Source organism: Pinus tabuliformis, chromosome 8, assembly GCF_031772625.1.
Source record: "Pinus tabuliformis cultivar Carrire ecotype Pingquan chromosome 8, CPIR1, whole genome shotgun sequence".
NCBI classification, from domain to species: domain Eukaryota; kingdom Viridiplantae; phylum Streptophyta; class Pinopsida; order Pinales; family Pinaceae; genus Pinus; species Pinus tabuliformis.
Window position 1 is genome coordinate 1,660,272,585 of NC_142294.1, and position 21,616 is coordinate 1,660,294,200.

At 39.0% G+C, this 21,616-nt stretch overlaps 1 protein-coding gene and 1 long non-coding RNA gene across 3 annotated transcripts in view; both read left to right on the forward strand.

Moving 5' to 3' along the window:
• Positions 1-21,616, forward strand: part of LOC149242561 (Major facilitator superfamily protein) — a 278,196-nt gene that overhangs the window by 195,664 nt on the left and 60,916 nt on the right. For both annotated transcript variants that reach the window (XM_089374282.1, XM_089374281.1), the window contains 3 exons: positions 6,553-6,699; positions 6,788-6,861; positions 19,219-19,307. In XM_089374282.1, coding sequence (XP_089230408.1) covers positions 6,553-6,699; positions 6,788-6,861; positions 19,219-19,307 — 310 coding nt within the window. The remainder of the gene's footprint in view (positions 1-6,552; positions 6,700-6,787; positions 6,862-19,218; positions 19,308-21,616) is intronic.
• Positions 5,511-6,604, forward strand: LOC149242562 (uncharacterized). The gene is made up of 2 exons (XR_016246657.1): positions 5,511-5,658; positions 6,234-6,604. It is a non-coding gene; the product is annotated as an uncharacterized LOC149242562 (long non-coding RNA).

Sequence of the window (21,616 nt, forward strand, 5' to 3'; positions counted from 1 at the left end):
AGCATGTCCTTGGTGAAAAGAGATTCTTTCATATTTGATCATGTTATAGAACTATTCCCATGACTCAATAATATACACATGATAACGTGAGTAAACTTTGATGCATACATACCTCATCTTGATTCTCCTTTGATCATCTTAAGCTTCATTAGGTTGTTCTTGGTGTGGTCCTTCTTGCTTCATCTTAGCTTTCCTGCATAACATCCTTTTCTTGAACCCCATGAATGGGATTCCCAATGAGACATCTGCTTTGGGTCATGAACCTTCTTTTGAAGATTCCATCATTAAAGACCATTGCCTTGCAAATGTTTCTTTTTCTTTGATGATGGAGGTCTTCTAAAATTCTTAATCATGATCAATTTTCTTTCATCGTGGATGAGGTACTATACTAGGTATGCTCCGTCTACATGAATATCTTGAGCTATATCTACCATGCTCTTATATACTAGAAGACATTTCTAACCATGCATTTTGTTCTCATTATAAATGCTACTTCTTCACGAGTATCTAGAACTCTATGTACTTCAAGCTTCTAGATTCTAGAAGATGTTTTTAGCCATGCAATTTTTATGTTATTCCTACATGCTACTATCCTACTCAAAACCTAGAAAGAATACTTGAAGTAAAGAGTTTGACATAGTCATAGTAAAGATCCGGAGGATCTTTCTTCTTCTGCTTCTTTTCTTCTTCTTTCACCTCTTGAGTCATGTGAGCTTCTTCCCTCTTTCTTTTGTTGTTGTTGTCCTTCTTAAGCTTAGGAAAATTCCTTTTGTAGTGTCCATATTCTTGGCATCCATAGCATTGGATTTTGGACATTTCTTTGTTGTTTGTTCTTCATGGACCAAATTTGTGAAATTTTCCCTTTCTCTTGGCCATGGTAGCAAATGCTTGCTCCTTTGATCCCACATCTTCTTTTCATTGAGTCTTGTTTCTTCTGTTTTGCATAGAAACCACATTTCACTGAGTGTGGTTGCTTCCTTCTTGGCATATATGTTAAATGTGAAGTTGCCCCAATCCTCAGGTAGAGCATTGAGTACTACAGTTGTGATTTCTCTGTCAGACATGACTTCACCAAGCTCTTGAACCTGATCTCTCATCTCAGAGATCTTCATGAAGTAGGGAGCTATTCCTTCCTTTGATATCTTCGTCTTGTACAATTCATTCCTTAGAGATATCACTTCTCCGCCCGTGGATACTGAGAATAGATCTACTAGCTTATCATAAATTTCTTTTGATGTCCCAAATTTGGAGACATAAGGAATGAGAGAGTCTTTGATGGATTCTATTAGAATCCTTTGAGCTCTTGTTTCATCCTTATTATTATTATTATTATTTTGAGAGTGGTTCACGGACACCCTGGTCAACGGGTGGCGCTACGTCCACAGAAAAATCTGGGCTGACGCCCCTCAGCCTACTGCAAGACCTAACCCCAAGGGCTTTGGGGAGAATGGACCTTGTGATCTCCCGATGGCGAGGCACTGATTTTGACCAACTGAGCTAACCCTTAGGGCTAGTCTCATCCTTATTATACTTGGCTAAGGCTTGAGTTTGTTCCTTAGCAAGAATAGTAACATTCCCTTTGATGTGTTCTAGGAGTTCATTCTCCTTGAGAAGTAAATCAGTCCTCTTCTTCCATGCAAGAAAGTTATTGGTACCTACCAATTTGTTGCTTTCCTTGCAAAAAGACAATGATGTATATTTAGAAGGGGACATATACTTGCTTGATATATTTTTTTAGATGTAGTGGATTTGCTTTCTCCTTAAAGACTTGATGGCTTGCCTTTCTAGGATCTTGATGTTCTTCAAGTTGCCTTCTCCAAGTGGACTTGCTTTAAGTAGACTTGATTGATGGCTTAGCTTGTGGTGTAGGTCCCTTCTTGATCTGCCCTTCATTGTAGGTGCCTTTATGTAAGGCTCTTCTTTTTGCTATTTAGTCTTCCTTGATGAGTGATAGATGGTAGGCCTTCTTGTCCTTGAAGTGATTGAGACTTCTTGGCTTGATGCTTCAACTTTGTTGATGCCCTTTCTTGATGAGTCACCTTATGAGTGTTCTTGAGATGCCCTTTCCTTGATGTGTCACCTTAGCTTCGATACCATGTTGAAGAATCTAGGGCAATGAGGTGTAGAGTGATTCTTTAGGACTAGATAACAATTTGTGATGTCCTTTTACTTTTCTTGTTAGCTTAATCTTCTTCTTTGCTTATTAATGTATGTAGTGTGCTTCATCAAACTACTGTCAAAACATAGAACAAGAACACAAGATGTTGGCTCTCTTCCAGGGCCAAAACCTCTCCTCTCTTGAGAGGAAAACCCTTTAGTAAGTTTCTCTTATTGACCAATGCCAAACTCTAGACCCTTGACAAGAATATCCTCCAAGCACAAGTCAAGTCCTTTCAATATTACTTCTTCTTGCAGCACTTCATCCTCCTCCTTCTAGCACTTAGTCTTTCTTCCTTCGGCACTTCTTCCGGCAACTGTAGAGACCTTTGATTGTATACTTTAGAGTGACCCTTGATCTTTTCTTCCCTTGCTAGTGATGGAGCCTTTCAAACTTAAGGAGATGATCTTGTTGCCTCCCAACTGAGCCTTCTTCTCTTTCACAAATATTGCAGACTTTAGAGCAGTAGTAATGCAGCCCTAGTTCTTCGCACGTGTGAGGGAATACCCTCACAAGAATTATGTTAGACTTCTCCTTCTAGCTTTGCTTGTATAGCCTTCTTCCACGCTTGAGAGAGAGACCTTATAGGCCTAATGATCTAGCCCAACCAACGAAATTATATGACTGTTATAGTGGTGTTGTTCTGACCGCAGGTAGGGCTTCCTTTCTTCGCACGTGTGACTGTAACAACCCTTTAAGACTTCGGTTTTTACTTCCTCCTTTCTTCGCTGCCTTGGAGACCCTTTACTTGTCTTCTTTTTACCCTTTGCTTGCCTTCCACCTTCGCTGATTTCAGAGGTTATGAATGCGTTCTCTTTAGAGGAGTGGACAACCTCTATATATAGAGGATTGTCCCTCCTTTAGGCCAACTTGTAGGCCGACTTGCTGCTTTGAGGCCGACTTGTCTTCCTTTGCTGCGATAGGTGCTTTTAATGGTGCCATTGCTTCTTTTGATGGTGTCTTTGCTAGGAGAAGACTTGACTTTGCTTGGAGGTATTCTCTTGACCCTAATACATAATCATACATGGTGTAACATGCCCTTAAGGCCTTCAACATTTCCTTTTGACTATTTGACTCACCTATAGCACTTAACATGTGCTAGACCTATTTCAATGAGCAAGAAACTCATTGACATATATTATAAAAATAATATTTCTTTTCTTGAATAAGTACAAATATCAAAAGTACATTTATGAAGACCGAACCTAGTTACATTTCTTTCAACACTCCCTCTTAACTAGAGAGGTATTCATACAACATTACAAGGTGTTTGGTGATTATCGATCTCTAAAGAACTCACATAAGAGAAACCAGATTTGCAATCCATTTGTTATAGCATCATAATAACCAACATTATTTCCACAGGAAGACCTTGAATAACATCACTATCTCTCAATAGATCAGAGCACATTGTTGGCGAGACCGATGACTTATAGACACCTTAGTCATTGTCTCTCAAGGTACATACCCACCTGGGTGTTCACTGAATATGACCTTCTAGGACCATTCTTGTCTTGGGTTCCCAGCCCTCAAAAAATACCGGTCCTCTTGCCTACTCTTGTCTTGGATGCCCTACACATCCTCAAAGGGTATTGGATGCCAGATGATTATCCAATCCTCCCATTCTTTCTTCCCATGTGAAGACAAGAATGTTGTGTTTATCTTGTGTCTACATTTCCATTCATTGCCTTCATATAGACTTTTGGCTGTTAATCCTGTCTAGTGCATGATACATGAAATGGAAAAACATAATTGTCACTCCTTTGTATTCAGGGGTGATCCAAAACTCCCTCTTCATTAGGGACTCTTTCATTCATCAACAACTTCTTCTTCGTGGGTCCTTCAACTGCTTGATCTCCTTCCTTTCTTTGATGTCATGAAGTCTTTGTTTGAACTCCTACAAACAACAAGGTAAGTCTCCTACAACAAGGTATGTATGATTAGTGTTTACATTTGAAATATGAGTATCATCTCTGACATATGTTTTCTTAGGACAATGTAAGTATATACAGGGTCTCGGTTATGTCTCTGTCTCTATATGTCACAGGTAGTTTTGATACCACATTTCGGATGTCCTATTCTTGATACTACACATTTGATGCTACATATTCTTGATGCTACACAAAGTCTGTTGAATCTATATAATGTTGTAAGTTCATGTTACTTGTCTTTTCATAGTTGATAAAATGGTCTCTGTTGTTGTACTTAGAACTTGGTCCATCACAAGTCTAGGGTTTGTCATCAGTTTTTATTGTATATATCTTTAGGTCAGTTTTGGATATAGTCTTGCATAAAGTCTAAGCCTATATCAAGAGTGGGAGTCTTTGTCTACTGCTACAACAAGTCAACAACAAAAGTGACAAGCACACTTCAGGTACGCATTGTAATTTTAATTTGTATTTATTCATTATTATGCACTTACGTGTGTTTTGCAGGCAGAGGTAAGTTGAAGGGTATTTTGCTTTGTTTTGGGATTAGTTTCGTTGGACGAATTTTGCGTGCAGGTAGAAGAAGATTCAAGTACAACTCTAAGCAAGAATTCAAGCGCAGAAGTATCAAATCAACAGAAGCACTGTAGCGGGACATCCTTTGAAGACATGACAGTCGTCCGTATATTGTGAAGAAGTGTCAAAGCCAAGAGTCATCATTGTAAAGTTGTAAAAGAGTTATTTGTAAAAGTGTCATCATTGGAAGAGTCATTATTGCAAAAGAGTCAATCTGCTTAGAGTCGAAAAGGCATTATTGGGAGGTATAGGAGTCTCTGTTGGGATGATGTCATGGTTGGGTTGCAGGTCATAGTGTCATTGGGTGTTCGGTCAAAATCATTGTAAATCATATTGTATCGTGGATCGTTGTCCCTGGTAGGGGAATCCACACTATTGTCTCTTTTCAGTGATTATAGGGTGGAAGGGAGGTGTTAGGCTGGTGCATGAAGTCGCCTACAGGTTGGAGCGTGTGAACACTTCAGGGTGGTAGGTTGGTCTAGGATGTTGGGGCATCCATTCAGTTGACTACTGAAGAAACCAGGGCGTTGGGGCTTCCTTCCAGTGCTAGGAAGTTGTTGCATTCATTTCAGTTGGGGCTGAAGATTAAAGAATTTGTTAGAAAAACGTTCGGTGGTTTTTGACCCGAAGGGGGTTTTCCACCTAAAATTCATGTGTCCACTATGTTCTTTTATTTACTGTTATTACTGCATAAACATTAATAATAATTGAAGATTAACTAATGCTTTGAAAAGATTTAAAAGTGCTAATTGCTAAGGAATACTGATTCACACCCCCTCTTAGTATTTCCAAAAATTGGTATCAGAGCTTGGTTCCTTCAATAGCAGTCTAACAACTAGAAGGAGATCATGGAGTATACTAAGAATAGAGTTCCTTTGTTCAATGGAAATAACTATGCACTTTGGAGTGGAAGAATGCAGGTTCATTTGCTGGCGCAAGGATACGAAGTATGGGAAATCGTTGACAAAGGCTTCACACTGACCCAGGATGAACAAGGTAAGAAAAATATGGTATATGATGCAAAGGCTAAAGATCTTATTATCAGTGGGCTTATCGAATCTGTTTATCTTAAGGTATTGAGTTGCAAAACTGCTAAAGAAGTATGGTGTGCATTGTGTGGTATCCTCCATGATTATGTCTAAGTTCTTTTACGCTGTGTGTCAAGTGTGGGAAATCCTGGTGCTAACACCTAACTATATTGTAACACCTAGATTCCAGAGTTTCACACATCAAAGATTTCTAGCATAGAATTTCCTTGCTAACAACTACCCTTTTAAATTCCATATGTTTAGAGATAATCTTGCATTTGTAAATATTGTGTGTACACTTGTATTTGGACTCTCTCTCCTATAAAGAATATATATAATTATCCATTCTTTGTTGACTGCGTTATCGTACATCTGTCACGTAAGTTATGGGATTATTGATACTTTTACTGTTGTGAAAGCAATAAATGGCATAACAAATTACAATAAATGTAATAAGTTTAATGTTCTGGATAAAATATGATGCACAGTTTTAGATATGACTTATGCTGAATTGGAAAATTTACCTACTTTTAACAATTTTAGATATTATACATTTTGGAGTGCAATATCATTTTGTACCTTAATATCTTCTACACACCGTGGGTGCCGTTAACTTCCCAAGTCATGGAAAGAGCATTGGCAACTTATACGTTTGGAGGTATGTTTGAGCTATTAGTTTCACCATCTTAAAATTATCTCTCTCTCTCTATATATACATATATCTATCTCCGAAAATAAAAAACACTGATACTGGAACTGCTTGAAGGTATAGTAACTTTAGAACTGATTGCTCCCATCCTTAAGATTTTCATCGTATAGAATATTCGGATTATTATTAAAACAAAATGTGTCATCATTGCAGCTCCTGCCATAGGGGGCACCCTTTTTATCCTTCAACAATTTGCTGGCATCAATGGTGTTCTTTACTTTTCTTCCTTGACGTTTGGTGATGTTGGCATTACCAACACTATAGCCGCAAGTCTTGCTGTGGGCATTGCCAACTTTTCAGGTAACTTTATTTAAAAATGTCATCTGTTAAGCTGATCTTAGAAAACTGTTGAGATTGCCATTATCTTAGTTGGATTATTTTTGGACAGGGGCCATTGTTGCTCTTTATTTGATGGATAAGCAAGGGAGGCGAAATCTCCTCTTAGGAAGTTATATAGGAATGGTAAGAGTCTTCCAAATATCCAAAATTTACAGTACTGATGGATGATATGGTTAGAATTAAGAAAACTATATATTGCTAGAATATAAATCTCTTTATGATGTGAATGTAAATGTAGGCAGAATGTATAGATGACAATCATATTTTGTTGTGTGAATAGAGATACTTCTCTCATTATGTTTCCGTAAAACAGGTTGATTACTCAGTCACTCTGATCCTTTACTGCATCAGCATCAAGCTGGTTCTTGAAGGTTAACCTTAAGGTGGCTAGGGTTTATAATTGTAAACAACATTTCATAGTGGTAATGATTCATAATTTTGGGAAGACTTGATTCCCATCTGTGTAAGTTTTATACCTTAAACAGTAAAGCAATGAATACACAGATTCTTAATAATCAGAAATGTAAAATAATGACAATCACATATTACATAGAGATTTACTTTGGAAACTCAAACTGGGAAAACTAGCTAGCCATTCAGCACTGTGCCTTTAATTTTTATGAGAAATAGACTTCATTTTTTACAATATATATATATATATATATATATGACCTCATGACATCCAAAAACTCCTAATCTATTAACCCTGAATTAGAATACCGTAGTTCCTTGCCTGGATTTACATTACCATGGACCACAGAACCACGTGCCATAAGACTGCCAAATGTGAAAACCATACTGTGAAAAAACCATTTGATAAAAACCTCTCAATAAAAAGTTAAAAACCTATAAATGATTTTCGCTTGGGGGTCCCTTAGGGCCTGTTGACTGTGCAGATTTTAATCTATCACAACAATTGGAAATTATTTTTCTAATTGTTAATTTATTTAGCAATTTATTCGCTGCCTGCTACGGCAAATATCAAATAACTCACACTGATTTTCACAAATAAAACTGCGGAAGAAAATAGTGCTGGAATCTGAGAAAAACTAGCACACACACACATAAAAAATTAACACTGATTTTTGGCAATTGTCCCCTGAAAAACCCAACTTGGGAAAACCAATGCAACAGCTGAGGGTTTCATTATTATGCAGCAGTGAAATTTGAATACAATAATCTGGATGCCAAATCTAGCAATCCTGCAGAGAAAAACACTGGCAAAAATTTAGTGAGGAATTTTCCTCACCCCATAGGCAAATCCGGCACTGAAGACTGGCCTCTGAAACCCTCTGTGTCTTACCCTGTGTCACCCTCTGCGTGGGCTTTACACAGGCACAAATCCCTACGACCTGGATCTCACACTGAGTTGCCTCTGCTTGCCACTGACTCTGGAAATGTTTCTCTCAGCCTCTGCAAAATTCTTCTACCACCAGAACACTGAAATGACTTCCGAATCTGCAAATCGAACTGCCTCTAGAGGCTACTGCGCAGTCCCTGTGTCAGCCTCACTGTGGCTCTTCTACCTCTCTGCAAATGCACGCATTGGATCTGGAAATCTTCCTCCAACCTCACTAACTTTGCCCCTCACTGCTTCTGCGTCCTCACTGTGGCTCTTTCGCCTCTCTGCTAATGCACGCACTGGATCTGGAAATCTTCCTCCAACCTCACTGTCTCTACCCCTCACTGCCTCTGCTTCCTCATTGAAGCTCGAACTCTTTGGCAATTGACTGTTGCTACTCTGGAAAATCGAATTCTTCAAGTCTCTCTAGTGTATTCTCCAAGTGCCCATCAATCCCTTATTTCTCTCTGTTAGGTTTCCAACGACCAATATTAAATCTTAATCGATGACAGATCATTTCCGGATCGATTCGTGTGAGTTTCTTGAGAATTCTCACCTTGGCTTAATTAATTCAAATTAATTAACCATTTTCCCTAAGTTTAGACTTAGGAAATATTTAAAAAATCGGCTAATAATCTAACTAAGCAATCTCTAGGTGGAATTTTCAGAAACGATATTTGGGTTTTGGAGATCACATGTATTCTAGCCTCTCCACCATGTTTCGTTGCTAGAACACATCTGATGCTACATAACTAACACTCCCTCTTAGCGAGGACTGTGTTCTCTCTAGTGCTGCACATCCTGCCACAACACCCTGTCTCTGTATCACTTCTTGTCATGCTACTGATGTCTGGCTGCTGCTGCCCACCAACTACTGCGCAACTCTGATGCTGCATCTGTGCTACAGCTGAAACTGTTGTACTGCTGCCAACTCTGCGTCTACACTGCAACTCCCTCTGATTTGTTGTTGTTGCAACTGCAACTGACAAGCATCCTAAATACTGAATCAATTGTGTTCAGTATGATGCATCTGTGTCACGAGTCTCTGATTGCTACTAGAATTTGCTTTGTCTCTGAAGAATCTACGCTGCTGCTAACTCTTCTACTGTGCCACTCTGCATTGTTGCCAACACTGCACTACGCTCCTAAGTCTCTGACTGCTACTAGTCTGCAACTGTCACTCTGCGTCAATTGCCACTGATCCATCTTCCTATTGAATATTGTGGGCCCCCGTAGCCAGGTAATGATCCATGAGGTGAACTCCTCCAGGACCCTGCCCAACCTCTGTAGCTCTTCGGGGCTACAACACCAAATCACCCCACCTCACTCTTGAAAGTATGTCTGCAAACATAGCAAATTCTTCCTGTTGATTTGGAGTAGCATCAGATGTGCTCTAGCAACGAAAATTGGTGAAGAGGCTAAAGCACATGAGATCTCCAATACCCAAAAATGGTTTGGGCAGATTCTAAACAGTTTGGGAGATATTAAAATAATTAATATTTTTAATGGAGTCCCTAAGTCTAAACTTAGGGAAAATAAAATATTAATGTGAATTAATATAAAACTGTGTTAGAAGGGTCCAAAAGTCATGGATCAAGCCAGATTTAATCTTAGTCATTGATTAGGGACTTAATCTCGGCTGTTGAATTGTCAATGAGAAAAGTATAAGAGGAGGCTTGAGGGTCATTTAGAGAACACATCGAGTTGATCAAGATTTTAATTTTCTGGGGCAGGGAATGTTAAAATTGGCAACTAGGGCCAAACTCCATGTGGGTCATATTGTTTATGGCAGCTGATATTTTTATTGGATCCCTCTCATTGAGAAGTGTAGGATTGATCTAAAGATCATCCAATTCCGATAAGTATTTATGAAGTTATGAATTTATTTATGTTATGGACAAATTGTTAAGTCGGCCAACAACTTATGTAGGCAGAAGCCCAACAACTATGTCTATTCAACCTCTACATTTTAGTATAAATAGAAGAGGACTTCAAGTCATTTCTACACACACTTGGATCTCTTCCTCTCTCTACTTGTCTTTAGGTTTTAGTAGGAGGAGAGATCTTAAGGAAAAGCCGGAAAAGTCGGAATTGCCGGAAAAGTCGGAAAAGCCGAAAAAGTCGGAACTGCCGGAAAAGCCGGAATAGCCGGAAAAGCCGAAAAAGCCGGAACTGCAGGAAAAGCCGGAATAGCCAGAAAAGTCGGAACTGCCGGAAAATCCGGAACTGCCAGAAAAGCCGGAAAAGCTAGAAAAGCCGGAAAAGCTGGAAAAGCCGGAACTGTCGGAAAAGTTGGAACTGCCAGAAAAGCCGGAACTGTCGGAAAAGCTGGAAACGTCGGAAAAGCCAGAAATACCAGAAAAGCTGGAACAACCAGAAATGCTCGAATTGTCGGAACTGCCAGAAAAGCCGAAACTGCCAGAAAAGCCGGAACTACCGGGAACTGCCGAAATAGCCGGAGCATGTGTCTTCGAAGGAAGGCAGCATGATGTATGAAATCATGGGCAGCATAATGATGCATGATGATATGAGCATGGGCAGCATAATGATGAATGAGATAATGAGCATGGGCAGCTTGATGATGAATAAGACCATGGAAGATGCAGCATGAAGATGAGAGCAACTCAGTCATCAAGGTTCAACACATGTGACAGTACAACGAGGTGTCACATGGTAATGTGCAACAAATAGACGAGATGTAGCACTATGATAGGTGAACGAGTCACCTTAGAGAATCAATTGAAGCAATATGTCTTCAACTGATCTCATGCCGATATCAAAAGTCAAAGTGATTGACTTCTATTGTAAATGTACTATCTCTCTCACTTTCTCTGCTGAACTTTTAAGAACATAAAAGAAGAATTGATCAAGGTTTCCCCACATTGGGGTTTGTCCCTGGCTAGCGCCACATCTTGTGTCCTCTTGTCTTGGCTTGTCTTTTGCGATTTATATTATGTTCTATCTGCAATTTACTTTATGCTGATGTGATTGCTAATGTGGAAAAGAAATTGAAATAAATTGCTCTAGCATAGAACATACCTAAAATTAATAGTTTACTTATGAGTATTTGAAAGATTGTCACTGATTGGGGTTGTGTTTGCACCAGTGTTTTAAAAACCGGTTGGTTTGAACCGGTAATCGGTCAAACCGGCTGGTTCACTAGCCCACCGGGTCAAACCAACAAAAAACACGGTTTGACCCTTCCCTTCGCCAAAAAATTAGAAAAACCGGTCCTAACCGGTTGGTTTAGGATGGAACTGGGCGGTTTATGGTCAAACCGGCCGGTTCCATCATAAACCAATCGGTTTATTGCCAAGGCAACCATAAACCCCACATAATGCATTTTTGTGAGTTTTGAAGTTGTTTTGAGGGAAATTTGGGGTTGTTTTCCTCCAAAAATAGTCCCTCCAAGAAAAACATGCCTACCCTCTCATTTTCCTGACACATCTCAACCCTAGCAATGTTGGCAATTAATGGTAATGTTAAATTCTTAAAGTAAAAGTGACATTTCCTTTAATTTTCATTTTCATCCTTTCACTTAAATTTTTAACATTACAATGAAATGACTCGGGATGTTTGAGAGTGATTTCGACCTCATTGAATTTCGTATGGAGAAACTAGAATTTTGGATTTCACTCAAAATTCAGCAAAATTAATGGTTTTCAGGATTTCATGGTTTGGGGGTTTGCAATGTTTCCATTTGATTCTGTCATGCGTGAGGGTATGATATTGGCATTTGATCAAGAGCATGAAGCCCTTCAAGAACCTTGATGTTGGTGGCATTGATTGTTGAACTTTGTTGATGTTGGTGGTATTGATTGTTGAACTCCTCTACCATGTCCTTAACAAGAATGCACCCTTCACTCAAAGGAAAACAATTGGTTAGGCATGCCAATCTTTTTCTACCACATTATAAGGTTGAGGAGATGAACCCTTCACTCAAACCAAAATCATTGGTTAGGCATGTTAAACCTTTTCGACTTTGAGCTAGATGATGTTTATGTGTCTCTTGTTGATGATGTTTATGTATTTCAAGTAGCGTTGAATCAATGATGAGTTTCATGAGTGACCATGTTGATCAGTGATTTGTAGTTTTGATGTCTAATTTTGCTACTACTACTAAAGTTGTAGAGCAGTTTTAGGAGTCCTCAAACTCCGAGCCATATTATTTATGTAGCTCATGTTGATGATCTTTTGTCTAGTAGTGGTGATGAGTTTGATCATGTTGAGGAGTGATCATGTTGTTGATCACTAATATGTAGATTTGTAGTAGGTTAGTGACCCCATAGCTTAGGGCATTGTTTTCAGACTCTAGAGACCATTTAGAGCCCCATTGATTATGTATTTTGTTGCGGATATGTATTGCACTCGATACCATTTTGATATATTCAACTTTACATGGTATCTAGATGAGCAAACCTTGCATTTTTTGTTTCTATTGGGTTGGAATCATGGTATTAAATCTTAAAAATAGTTTTTTTCATTAAAATTAATTATTTAATGTATTTTTTTTAAAACCAGTTCATTTAGACCTAACCAGTCCCAGTTCGACCGGTTCCAATTCGAAACCCGGTTCATTAGGTGGACCGGTCTGGTCAACAGTTCCAGTTTTTAAAACATTGGTTTGCAAAAACAAATCTCTCGAAGTTTTGAAAGCATGCTTGTTGTTACTGATCCGTTTGATTGGGAGAGGGTTGATGTGTTGTGGCATTGTGTGTGTAAAATGCTTGGGAGGACATCTGGCTGACATATGTGTTGATGTCTAGTTCCCGAAGTAGTAGGGAGGGTGGCATTGGTCTTAGAGCTCTGACCTTGCATTATGCACCTAGTTCTCTGGGTTGATGGTTAGCAAGTAAGCCTAATGGTATCTAGAGAACCTGAAAGCTTTATTCTATATTAGTTCCACCCAGATAAATTTCCATGGTCAAGAATCTAGTCCGTGGCATAGTAAGTGCCTAAACTCTTCATATGTTTTGAGATCTTCCATGTACTTGTATATGTATGTATGAATACCTCCCTAGTTAAGAGGGAGTGTTGAAGAATGTAACTAGTTTCGGTCTTCATAAATTGTATTTGAGTCATAATGAAATGTATTTATCAAAAGAAAGTTTTTTATTTTATTTTTATTTTTATTTTTATTATTATTATTAATATGACTTATTAAAACATGGATTTCATGCTTGGGTCATCATGTTTTGGGTCAAAGTCCCCATTAAGGACTTCTAGGATTTATATTGAGTCATTAGAGCCATTGTCCATTAAAAGATACCTTTCTTGGGCTTTTGAATCAATTTTTTTTTAAATAACTATTATTATTATTATTAATATGACTTATTAAAGCATGGGTTTCATGCTTGGGTCAAAGTCCCCATTAAGGACGTCTAGGATTTATATTGAGTCATTAGAGCCATTGTGCATTAAAAGAGACCTTTCTTGGGCTTTTGAATTAAAAAGATTTATTATTGAGTCAAATAAGTTATTTGTCACCTCCACACCAATTCAACCTAAAGGAGATCAAGTCGGCCTCAAACAGGGTAATTAGACGTCACCATAAGCCTATATATTGGAGCAACTCGATTCATTTGGAGCACATGTTTGTTAAAATTGGCAACTAGTGCCAAACTCCACATGTGTCATCTTATTTATGACAACTGATATTTTTCTTCGATTCCTCTCTCCGAGAGGTATAGGATTGATTTAAAGATCATCCGATTCTGACATGTACAAATGAAGTTATGAATTTATTCTAATTATGGTCAAATTATCAAGGTCGGCCAACAAACTTATGTAGGCTTAGAAGCTCAACAGTACATCTATTCATCTTCAATGTTGCATATAAATAGAACATGACTTAGCCTCATTTGGACACACTCATCTTCACACTTCTTTCTCTCTCTCTCCTCATTGATTGGGTATGGATTTCTGGGCTTCTCTCTCTCCACACGTCTGAAATTTAAGGAGAGCGAAATTTCTGGAGGCCGGAATTTTAGGAGACCGAATTTCTGGAGAGTTTGACCAAGCATTGACCTCCTTTGACTGCGCTTTTGTGAGGGCTATCTCTGTTTGGGCAGGCCGCATTTATGGGCACCAAAATCGAGGATAAATGTTGACTGTAGCTAGGGTTGACCGCAGGTGGGTTGTTTGACCAGACTTTGACTGGGCTGAATTTGACTGGTTTGAGGGCTGTTTTATCTTGCTATTTGGAGGCTGAAGTTGACCAATTTGCTGAGGGTCAAATCTACCCTGTTGACCAACATTGACTTTTCTGGTTAGGGCTCTTTTGCTGCTGTTATAAATTATCAGATTTGTAAATTGTACTATCTCTCTCTACTGAACTATTGAAGACTAAAAGAAGATTTGATCAAGGGTTTTCCCACATTGGGGTTTGTCCCTAGCTAGTGCCGCATCTTGTGTTCTCTTGTCTTGGCTTGTCTTCTACTGTTTATGTTTATGTTCTATCTGCATTTTACTATCATGTTGATGTGATTGCTAATCTGAATATTGATACTGGGCTAATAAAGAAATTGAAGTAAAATTGCTCTAAAGCATAGAGCATACCATTGTTGCCTAAAATTAACATGGACTCAGAGCTGAGGTGAAGACAAAACCCAAGCAAGAGTGAAAGAGTAATCACCAAAGACAGTTGGACAAAGACAAAAGGTTCAATGGGTTCCTCATCCTACTTCCTAGCTGAAGACAAGCTTCATGATAAATCTGACTATCATGGATGGAAGATGTCTCCTGATTTGACCTTGAAAGAAAAAGAAGTGATGGACTATGTGCAGGGTAAAATCCCTGAACCTCCTTCAAATGCAGTAACTGCTGCGAAGACCAAGTACAATAGGGCTGAAGTCAAAGCAAAGAAGATTATCAAGGATTCCATTAACAAGTATCTGGTGGCTTACATCTCCGAATTGAAGACCTCCAAGGAGATCTACAACAGGTTGGTTGACATATTCAAGGTTAGTAATGCTAATCAAATTCTATTTGTCAAGAATAAGTTAAAGGATATTAAGAAGGGAAAGGACGAGGATATTCAATCCTATTTCTTGAGGATTACTGAGATCAAGAATGATCTACTCTCAATTGCAGAAGTCATTCCTAACAGGGAACTTACTCTCGCCACCCTTGGAGGACTCCCACTTGAGTGGTATGTATTTAGAACCACTGTCCTCAACAATGATCGAATTCCAGGGTTTGAAGAATTGATGTCGAGATGCATCCAAGAAGAAACAAGAATGGTGGAGTAAGAAATGCCTTCTAATAGAAGCAACCCCACTGCATTCTCCGCTCATGCCAAAAGGAGAAATAATGGAGGGTCTAAAGGTCATTTCCATGGAAAGCCTGGATCTAAGGGAGGATGGAAGGGCAGGTTCTTTGTTTGCAATAAGTTTGGCCATTATGCAAGGGAGTGTCCAAATAGAAGGGACACATCGCATGATGATGATCACAATCATTCTAGGAGCAACTTCAACAATAATGATCAAAGGAATGGTAGGTCCAATGGCAAAGGAAAAAGGAATGCAGGACATCAAGGAAATGGTTGACCCTCCGAGAAATCAAAGAACTCCAAGTATGAAGAATCAAATGCTATTAAAAATAAGGCAAAAGAGTACTATCTTATATCGACCCTCTCCATTGCCTCTCCTCCGGACACTTTGGGAAATTGGCTGATTGATAGTGGTACCTCAAGGCACTTCACCAAATACAAGCATGCCCTCTCTAATCTGATAGAAAAGGAGACAAAGTTGTAAATCATCTTGGAGACGATGCCACCTATCCTGTGAAGGGATGTCGGTTTGATGGGGCCTGACCCAGGTTTGGAGTTATTTAGCCAAACAAATCCCTGTACTACTGGCCCTTTCGGCAACAGTCCGCTAAGCGCAGACTGAGATCTCACTCGAAGCAATATGGGGGGATGCTAGAACCAAGTTTCCACACCCTTGAGATGTCTGAGGGGTCGATTTAGTCCAACTGTGAATACCTTCGCGTAGGTCACTTTGCGCACTTTCCTGACCTGTGAGGCCTTCGCGCCCTGTTATATTCGCCTTCGCGCAATCCTAACCAAGGGCCGAGGAGCTTTCGCGTTGCTAAAGTAGCGATTTGCGCTATTTCCCCAAGTTACACTACGGATCTTACTTATCTTCTTATAACAGTTAGTTATCTTCGCGTAAACAAATACTTTATCTTATATTCACTTATTCAACACATTCATATAAGTTTGCACAACAAATAAACAGTAAACTTGCAATTCATACCCAATATACTTCAATGCATAAAATAGGAAAAGATACACAGAAATAATGTAAAACTTCTCTTTATTAATGCTTCAACTGGTTACAAACTCAACCTTCCCTGCGCACTCAGCTGCAGGGGTCTGCGCACTCAGCTGCGGATTACTAGGCCTCTATGCACTCAGCTGCAGAATCTTCTCCTACTCTACGACTCAAAGACATGACTTTACACTTTAGACTCAATGCTTCCTCATTAGATCTTCTATTTTCGATTTCGTAAATGTTTCTTACACTTAGAGCCTTGCTCTATTTATACAATCCCATGGTCTGTGAACCATGGGTAGAACTCTCAAGCTGAGATTACATTACAAAAGTAAGGCGGACAACCCTATGACTTAATTCCAACTTCGCGCTCTGCGCCCACAAATCGCAGAGTCTTTACATCGGACTTGGTCAAAACTTGGGCTTTGAGCCCCAAAACTTGCCTTGGGGAGATCCCGCGCCCAACAAGGGAGTAGGGGATGTTACCCTTCAATTGAATCAAGGTATCACTATTCGTTTGCGAGAAGTACTATATGTACCTGATCTCAAGAAGAACCTACTATCCATTTCAACCATAGAGGACAAAGGATTCAAGGTGGCATTCATCAAGGGAAAGGTACGTGTTTGTTAGGTCCCTATACTACTAGTGTAACCCCTTATTGTTATTACTGCAACCCCCTTATTGTATTATTGTGCTCATATAGTCCCCATGTTGTGCTTATTGTTGTGCCCCTACAATGTTATTGTTATATAGGCTCTGATTGTATTGGGACCCCTTAGATTCCTATATATTGAAAGGAGGTCTTGTCATTTGTATCATCCAAGAATTGTTCATTTGTGTAATGTAAAGGAGGTTTCCCCCTCGAAGAGGTTTATTTTGAAGTCATTGATCTATCTTTTTTATCTTTTTGTGCGCTGGTTTCATAACATTTGGTATCAGAGCTTTGGATTCTAGGGTTTCGCTACTCCAAACAGGTCATTGTGGCATTTTCGCAATAAATTTTTGTTAATTTTAGGTATGTTCTATGCTAGAACAATTTATTTCAATTTTCACAGTTAGCTCAATATTTTTTCCAAATTAGCAATCACATCAGCATTAAAATAAGCTGCAGATAGAACATAAATATAAATCGCAGAAGGCAAGCCAAGACAAGAGGACACAAAATGTAGCGCTAGCCAGGGACAAACCCCAATGTGGGAAACCCTTGATCAATACTTCTTATATGTTCTTCAATAGTTCAGCACAGAGAGAGAGAGATATAGTACATTTACAACAGAAGTCAACACTTCGACTTTCAAGATAAGAGAATAGATCATCTCTACATGAGATCAGTTGAAGACATGCTGCTTCAATTGATTCTCCAAGGTGACTCTCTCAAATCATTGTGTTGCATCTTGTCCATATGTTGCACTTCACCGTGTAGCACCATGCTGCACTCATCATCACAGTGCTGGACCTAATGCCCATGCTAGGCACTTCATGCTGCTGCTCCTGTCATTGTGCTGCTCCAATCACTGAGCTGCTCTCATCACAGATTTGCACTCAATGCTGCACTCATCACTGATCTGCACTCAATGACTACTATGCTGCACTTCACTGCTGTCTCTAATACCATGCTGCATCTAACCAAGCTGTCTAACATGCTGACCACACAAGCAGTCACATCAACCTTCAGTCCTTATCCTTGTGCAACCCTTAACACAATATGCTGCTGGCTATGGCCTGCGGCCTAGCCCAGCAGCAAGCAAGGTTATCATACAGTACCCAGCTATTACCCTTGAAGAACAATGTCTACCAATCAGCCTTATTGCTGCACAGTATGCCCAGAACAGATCTCAAATGTGTCATGCTGTCACCTACAACGTGACTTTAACGCTGATGAAATACTTCCTTTAGCTGCGGCATAAGACCACTTCTTCTTGCTGCGTCTTAGGTCTTTGTATGCCGCTGATTAGGGCCTCTTCTATTGCGGCTAATAGAGCTGCGTATAAGACCTTTTTCATGATGGCAAATAGGAGCTAGATGAGGGCTTCCAATTAGGTCTCTAGATTGACAGCGTAATACATCTTCCTTTCAGATCTCCTCACTGCTGCTAGGGCTTCATGACCTTCCACTAGACAACATATAGAACTCTTCTCAATATAGTGGCTAGAGTCTCCATTATGAAAGCGGATTAGGATCTATATGGACAGCGGTTTAGGAGCTACTCAGACATCAGATAAAGGTTCTCCTTTTGGGCTCCACAATTCGACCTCCCTTCCTTCTCTCTTCCCTCCACATCGAATTTCCTCAAGGGAGTTTGAATTCCCTCCTTGAGATGGCCCCCACATTTCACTATCCAATTAATTTCTCCTTCTTCCTAATATTTTGGAGCCTCATTCTCGCAAAAATTAAATTGGTGCTTCCTCATCCACTTTTCCTAAGTTTTATGCACAAAATTTCTCCCCATCAACAAAATTGCAAAAAATTGGAACTCACTCAATAAAATTAATTAGTGGGGATATTACACACTATCATAGACATTTCTCTGATACGTACTCTGCCTGTCTCTATGGTAAGGTGGGGTTAACCATTTCATAGCATCTACGGTTGTCTACAATGCAGCAGGACACTTTTTGTTCTGTCCCATTGTGTGAATGTTATGATAGCAGAGCAGACTGCAAATATTTCTTACAGCAATTGTTTCCCAGTAATTAAGATTGTTTATGTTCCAATATGTTGACTTTTAATGTCAAGTGCCTATTTTGTAACCTTATGAAGTGCCTTTTTAATGAGAGATTTGTAGATAATAATGATAACACGATATAAAGAAATAGCAACTGTTCTGCAAATGCTAAAATACTGGTATACTTTTCATGCAGGCAAGTTCTATGTTCCTGCTAGTTATTGCATTTGGTGCACCAATGGATGAGGAGATGCATCATTTTCTTTCAGTATTCGGAACTCTTATGTATGTAAACCTGAATTTGTTGAAATGGAATAGATCTTATTTGGCTTTATGCAATAATCTAAGACATGGAATATTTAATATGATGAGAAGCTATAAAAGATGAGTTGGTAGATTCACAACATAGGAACTTATATGTACCACGTTTTGGCTTACCAACAATGGAATTATCTATTTTTTGTGCTCAATAAATTTGGATTATTAATTCCCATAAATTAATTCTTGAAGGGTAACTTCACTGTTTGTTATCAAAATTAGATGCTTAACTGTCAAAAATACTGACAACATCAGTTGGTCCTAGGTGTGGGTTGCATCCCAAGTGTAAATATAAGAAATTAATGATTTAAAACCATATTCAAGTATGGCATCAACCAATCCCCATGAGTTCCTCTCAATGGGTGAAGCATTAGGCTCCAATATGTTTGGCAGGTTTCGAAAATGTAGTTGCATTTGGTGATGTGAAATCCATTAGTTCAACTGAGGGGACTGACCACCTTCACCACAACTAGGGAGGTGTCTGTTATCACTTGAAATTGTCCTTTAGAAAACCTCCCAAAAGAGGTCAAATGACCACTTAGGAAAACCATTCCTGTTATCAGTACTCTTCTCATTTTGAAACTAGTATGTTCTAGTTTTAGGGTAGTATCCAGTATAAAACTTTGAATTCAGATTTTTAAAGATGACTGGTGTCAAATGGATGATGGAGAAATGTGAAACGATGAAATTTAGCAAAATAATTCTAGATTAAATCTTTCTAATGGAAAGCCCTAAAACTAAATCAAAGAGCAGAGACAGCATTCCACTTTGAATGAACTGTCACAATAGGACAACTTTATAAATTAGATGAACTTGCTTTTCATTAAATATAGATGCTTGTGAATACTTTTGTAGAAATCAAGACTAAGTTTGTGTTGATTTGGGGTAGAATCGGATGTGCTCTAGCCTCGAAATTGGTGGAGAGGTTGGGGCACATTGTTGGCATTATGATGCATGTGTTGTACTTGATGTCAACCCACTTGTAGCAGAACAATTCACTTGTATATGGTAACTAGATGAATCTACAGAAGAGATATTAGATGTGACAGAATGCATAACAACAGTGTTTATAGATGTGATGAAATGCAGGACAATTTCAAGGAATCAGTTCAGAAAGCAACTTACTCAGATGAAAGATCACAAATACAACATGACAACAACAAAGAATTACAGTTCAGACTACAAATAATGAAGAAAAAGAGGTATACGCAGGTTCATCTTGACCAAGCTGCGTATACACACAGGTTAACAGAACAAAAGGAGCGTATAACGTACACACGCACTCTCACAGAAGGAAAAGCGCGTATACCTTGGAAAACTAAGTTTTTGGTCCATGGTATTTGGTCTGAGGTATTGACCCTAGGTATTTGATCCAAGGTATTGGTCCTAAGTGGTTTTGGTCCATGGTATTGAGAAAGGCCTAAAACTATATAAGGAGGAGAAGATCATTAGGCCAAGGCAGACAAGCATTGAATATTTGATAAAGTGTGAGATCCAGTATGCAGACTATGGGTTTATGATGCTCTGCTTGATCTGAACCAAGGAGGAACATTAGCGGTTGATGGAGGATAAGATCTAATGATGGATCGGGATCTTAAGACTTGAAATGAACTATTTTTATAAGGTTTGATCATGTATAATCTAGATATGAACACTGACGCTTGTATTACTCTGTAAACGTTATGATGTGGGTATAACTGAAGTCTGGAATGCTTGCAAAATTATGAATGAATATTTACAGATGTATATGCTGGTTGACTTTGGAAAAAGCGCGTATACACGCAGGTTTGACACATCGAAGTAGTGTATACCTTATGAACTATGATGTTTTGAAGTTACAGTTGGTTCTGGTTGTTGATGCAGAGTTCTAGGTTTTGCTTTATGTTTTGGTGACTGCATTCTAGTAACAGTGTTTAGATTGATTGTGATTTACTTCAGTGATGATGGATGATGGATCAGGATCATAATGACTTATCATTATGTGATTTGATGGGCTAAATCTGGTTGCTAACACATGTATTATCCTTTATATGTGATGATCTGGGTATGTCTGAAGTCGGGAAGTGCAGCGAAGTTATAAGTAAGTATTTGCAGATCTATACACTGGTTCGCTTTGATGAAGTTGCATATACACGCTGGTTCGACTCTTCCAAGTTGCGTATACACTCTGATGCATGGTTTTGAGGTTACAATTGGTTCTGAATGATGATGTAGTGTTCTGGGTTCAGATTTGTGTACTGGTTACAGTGATCTGTTTGTTCCAGTTGATTGATTGA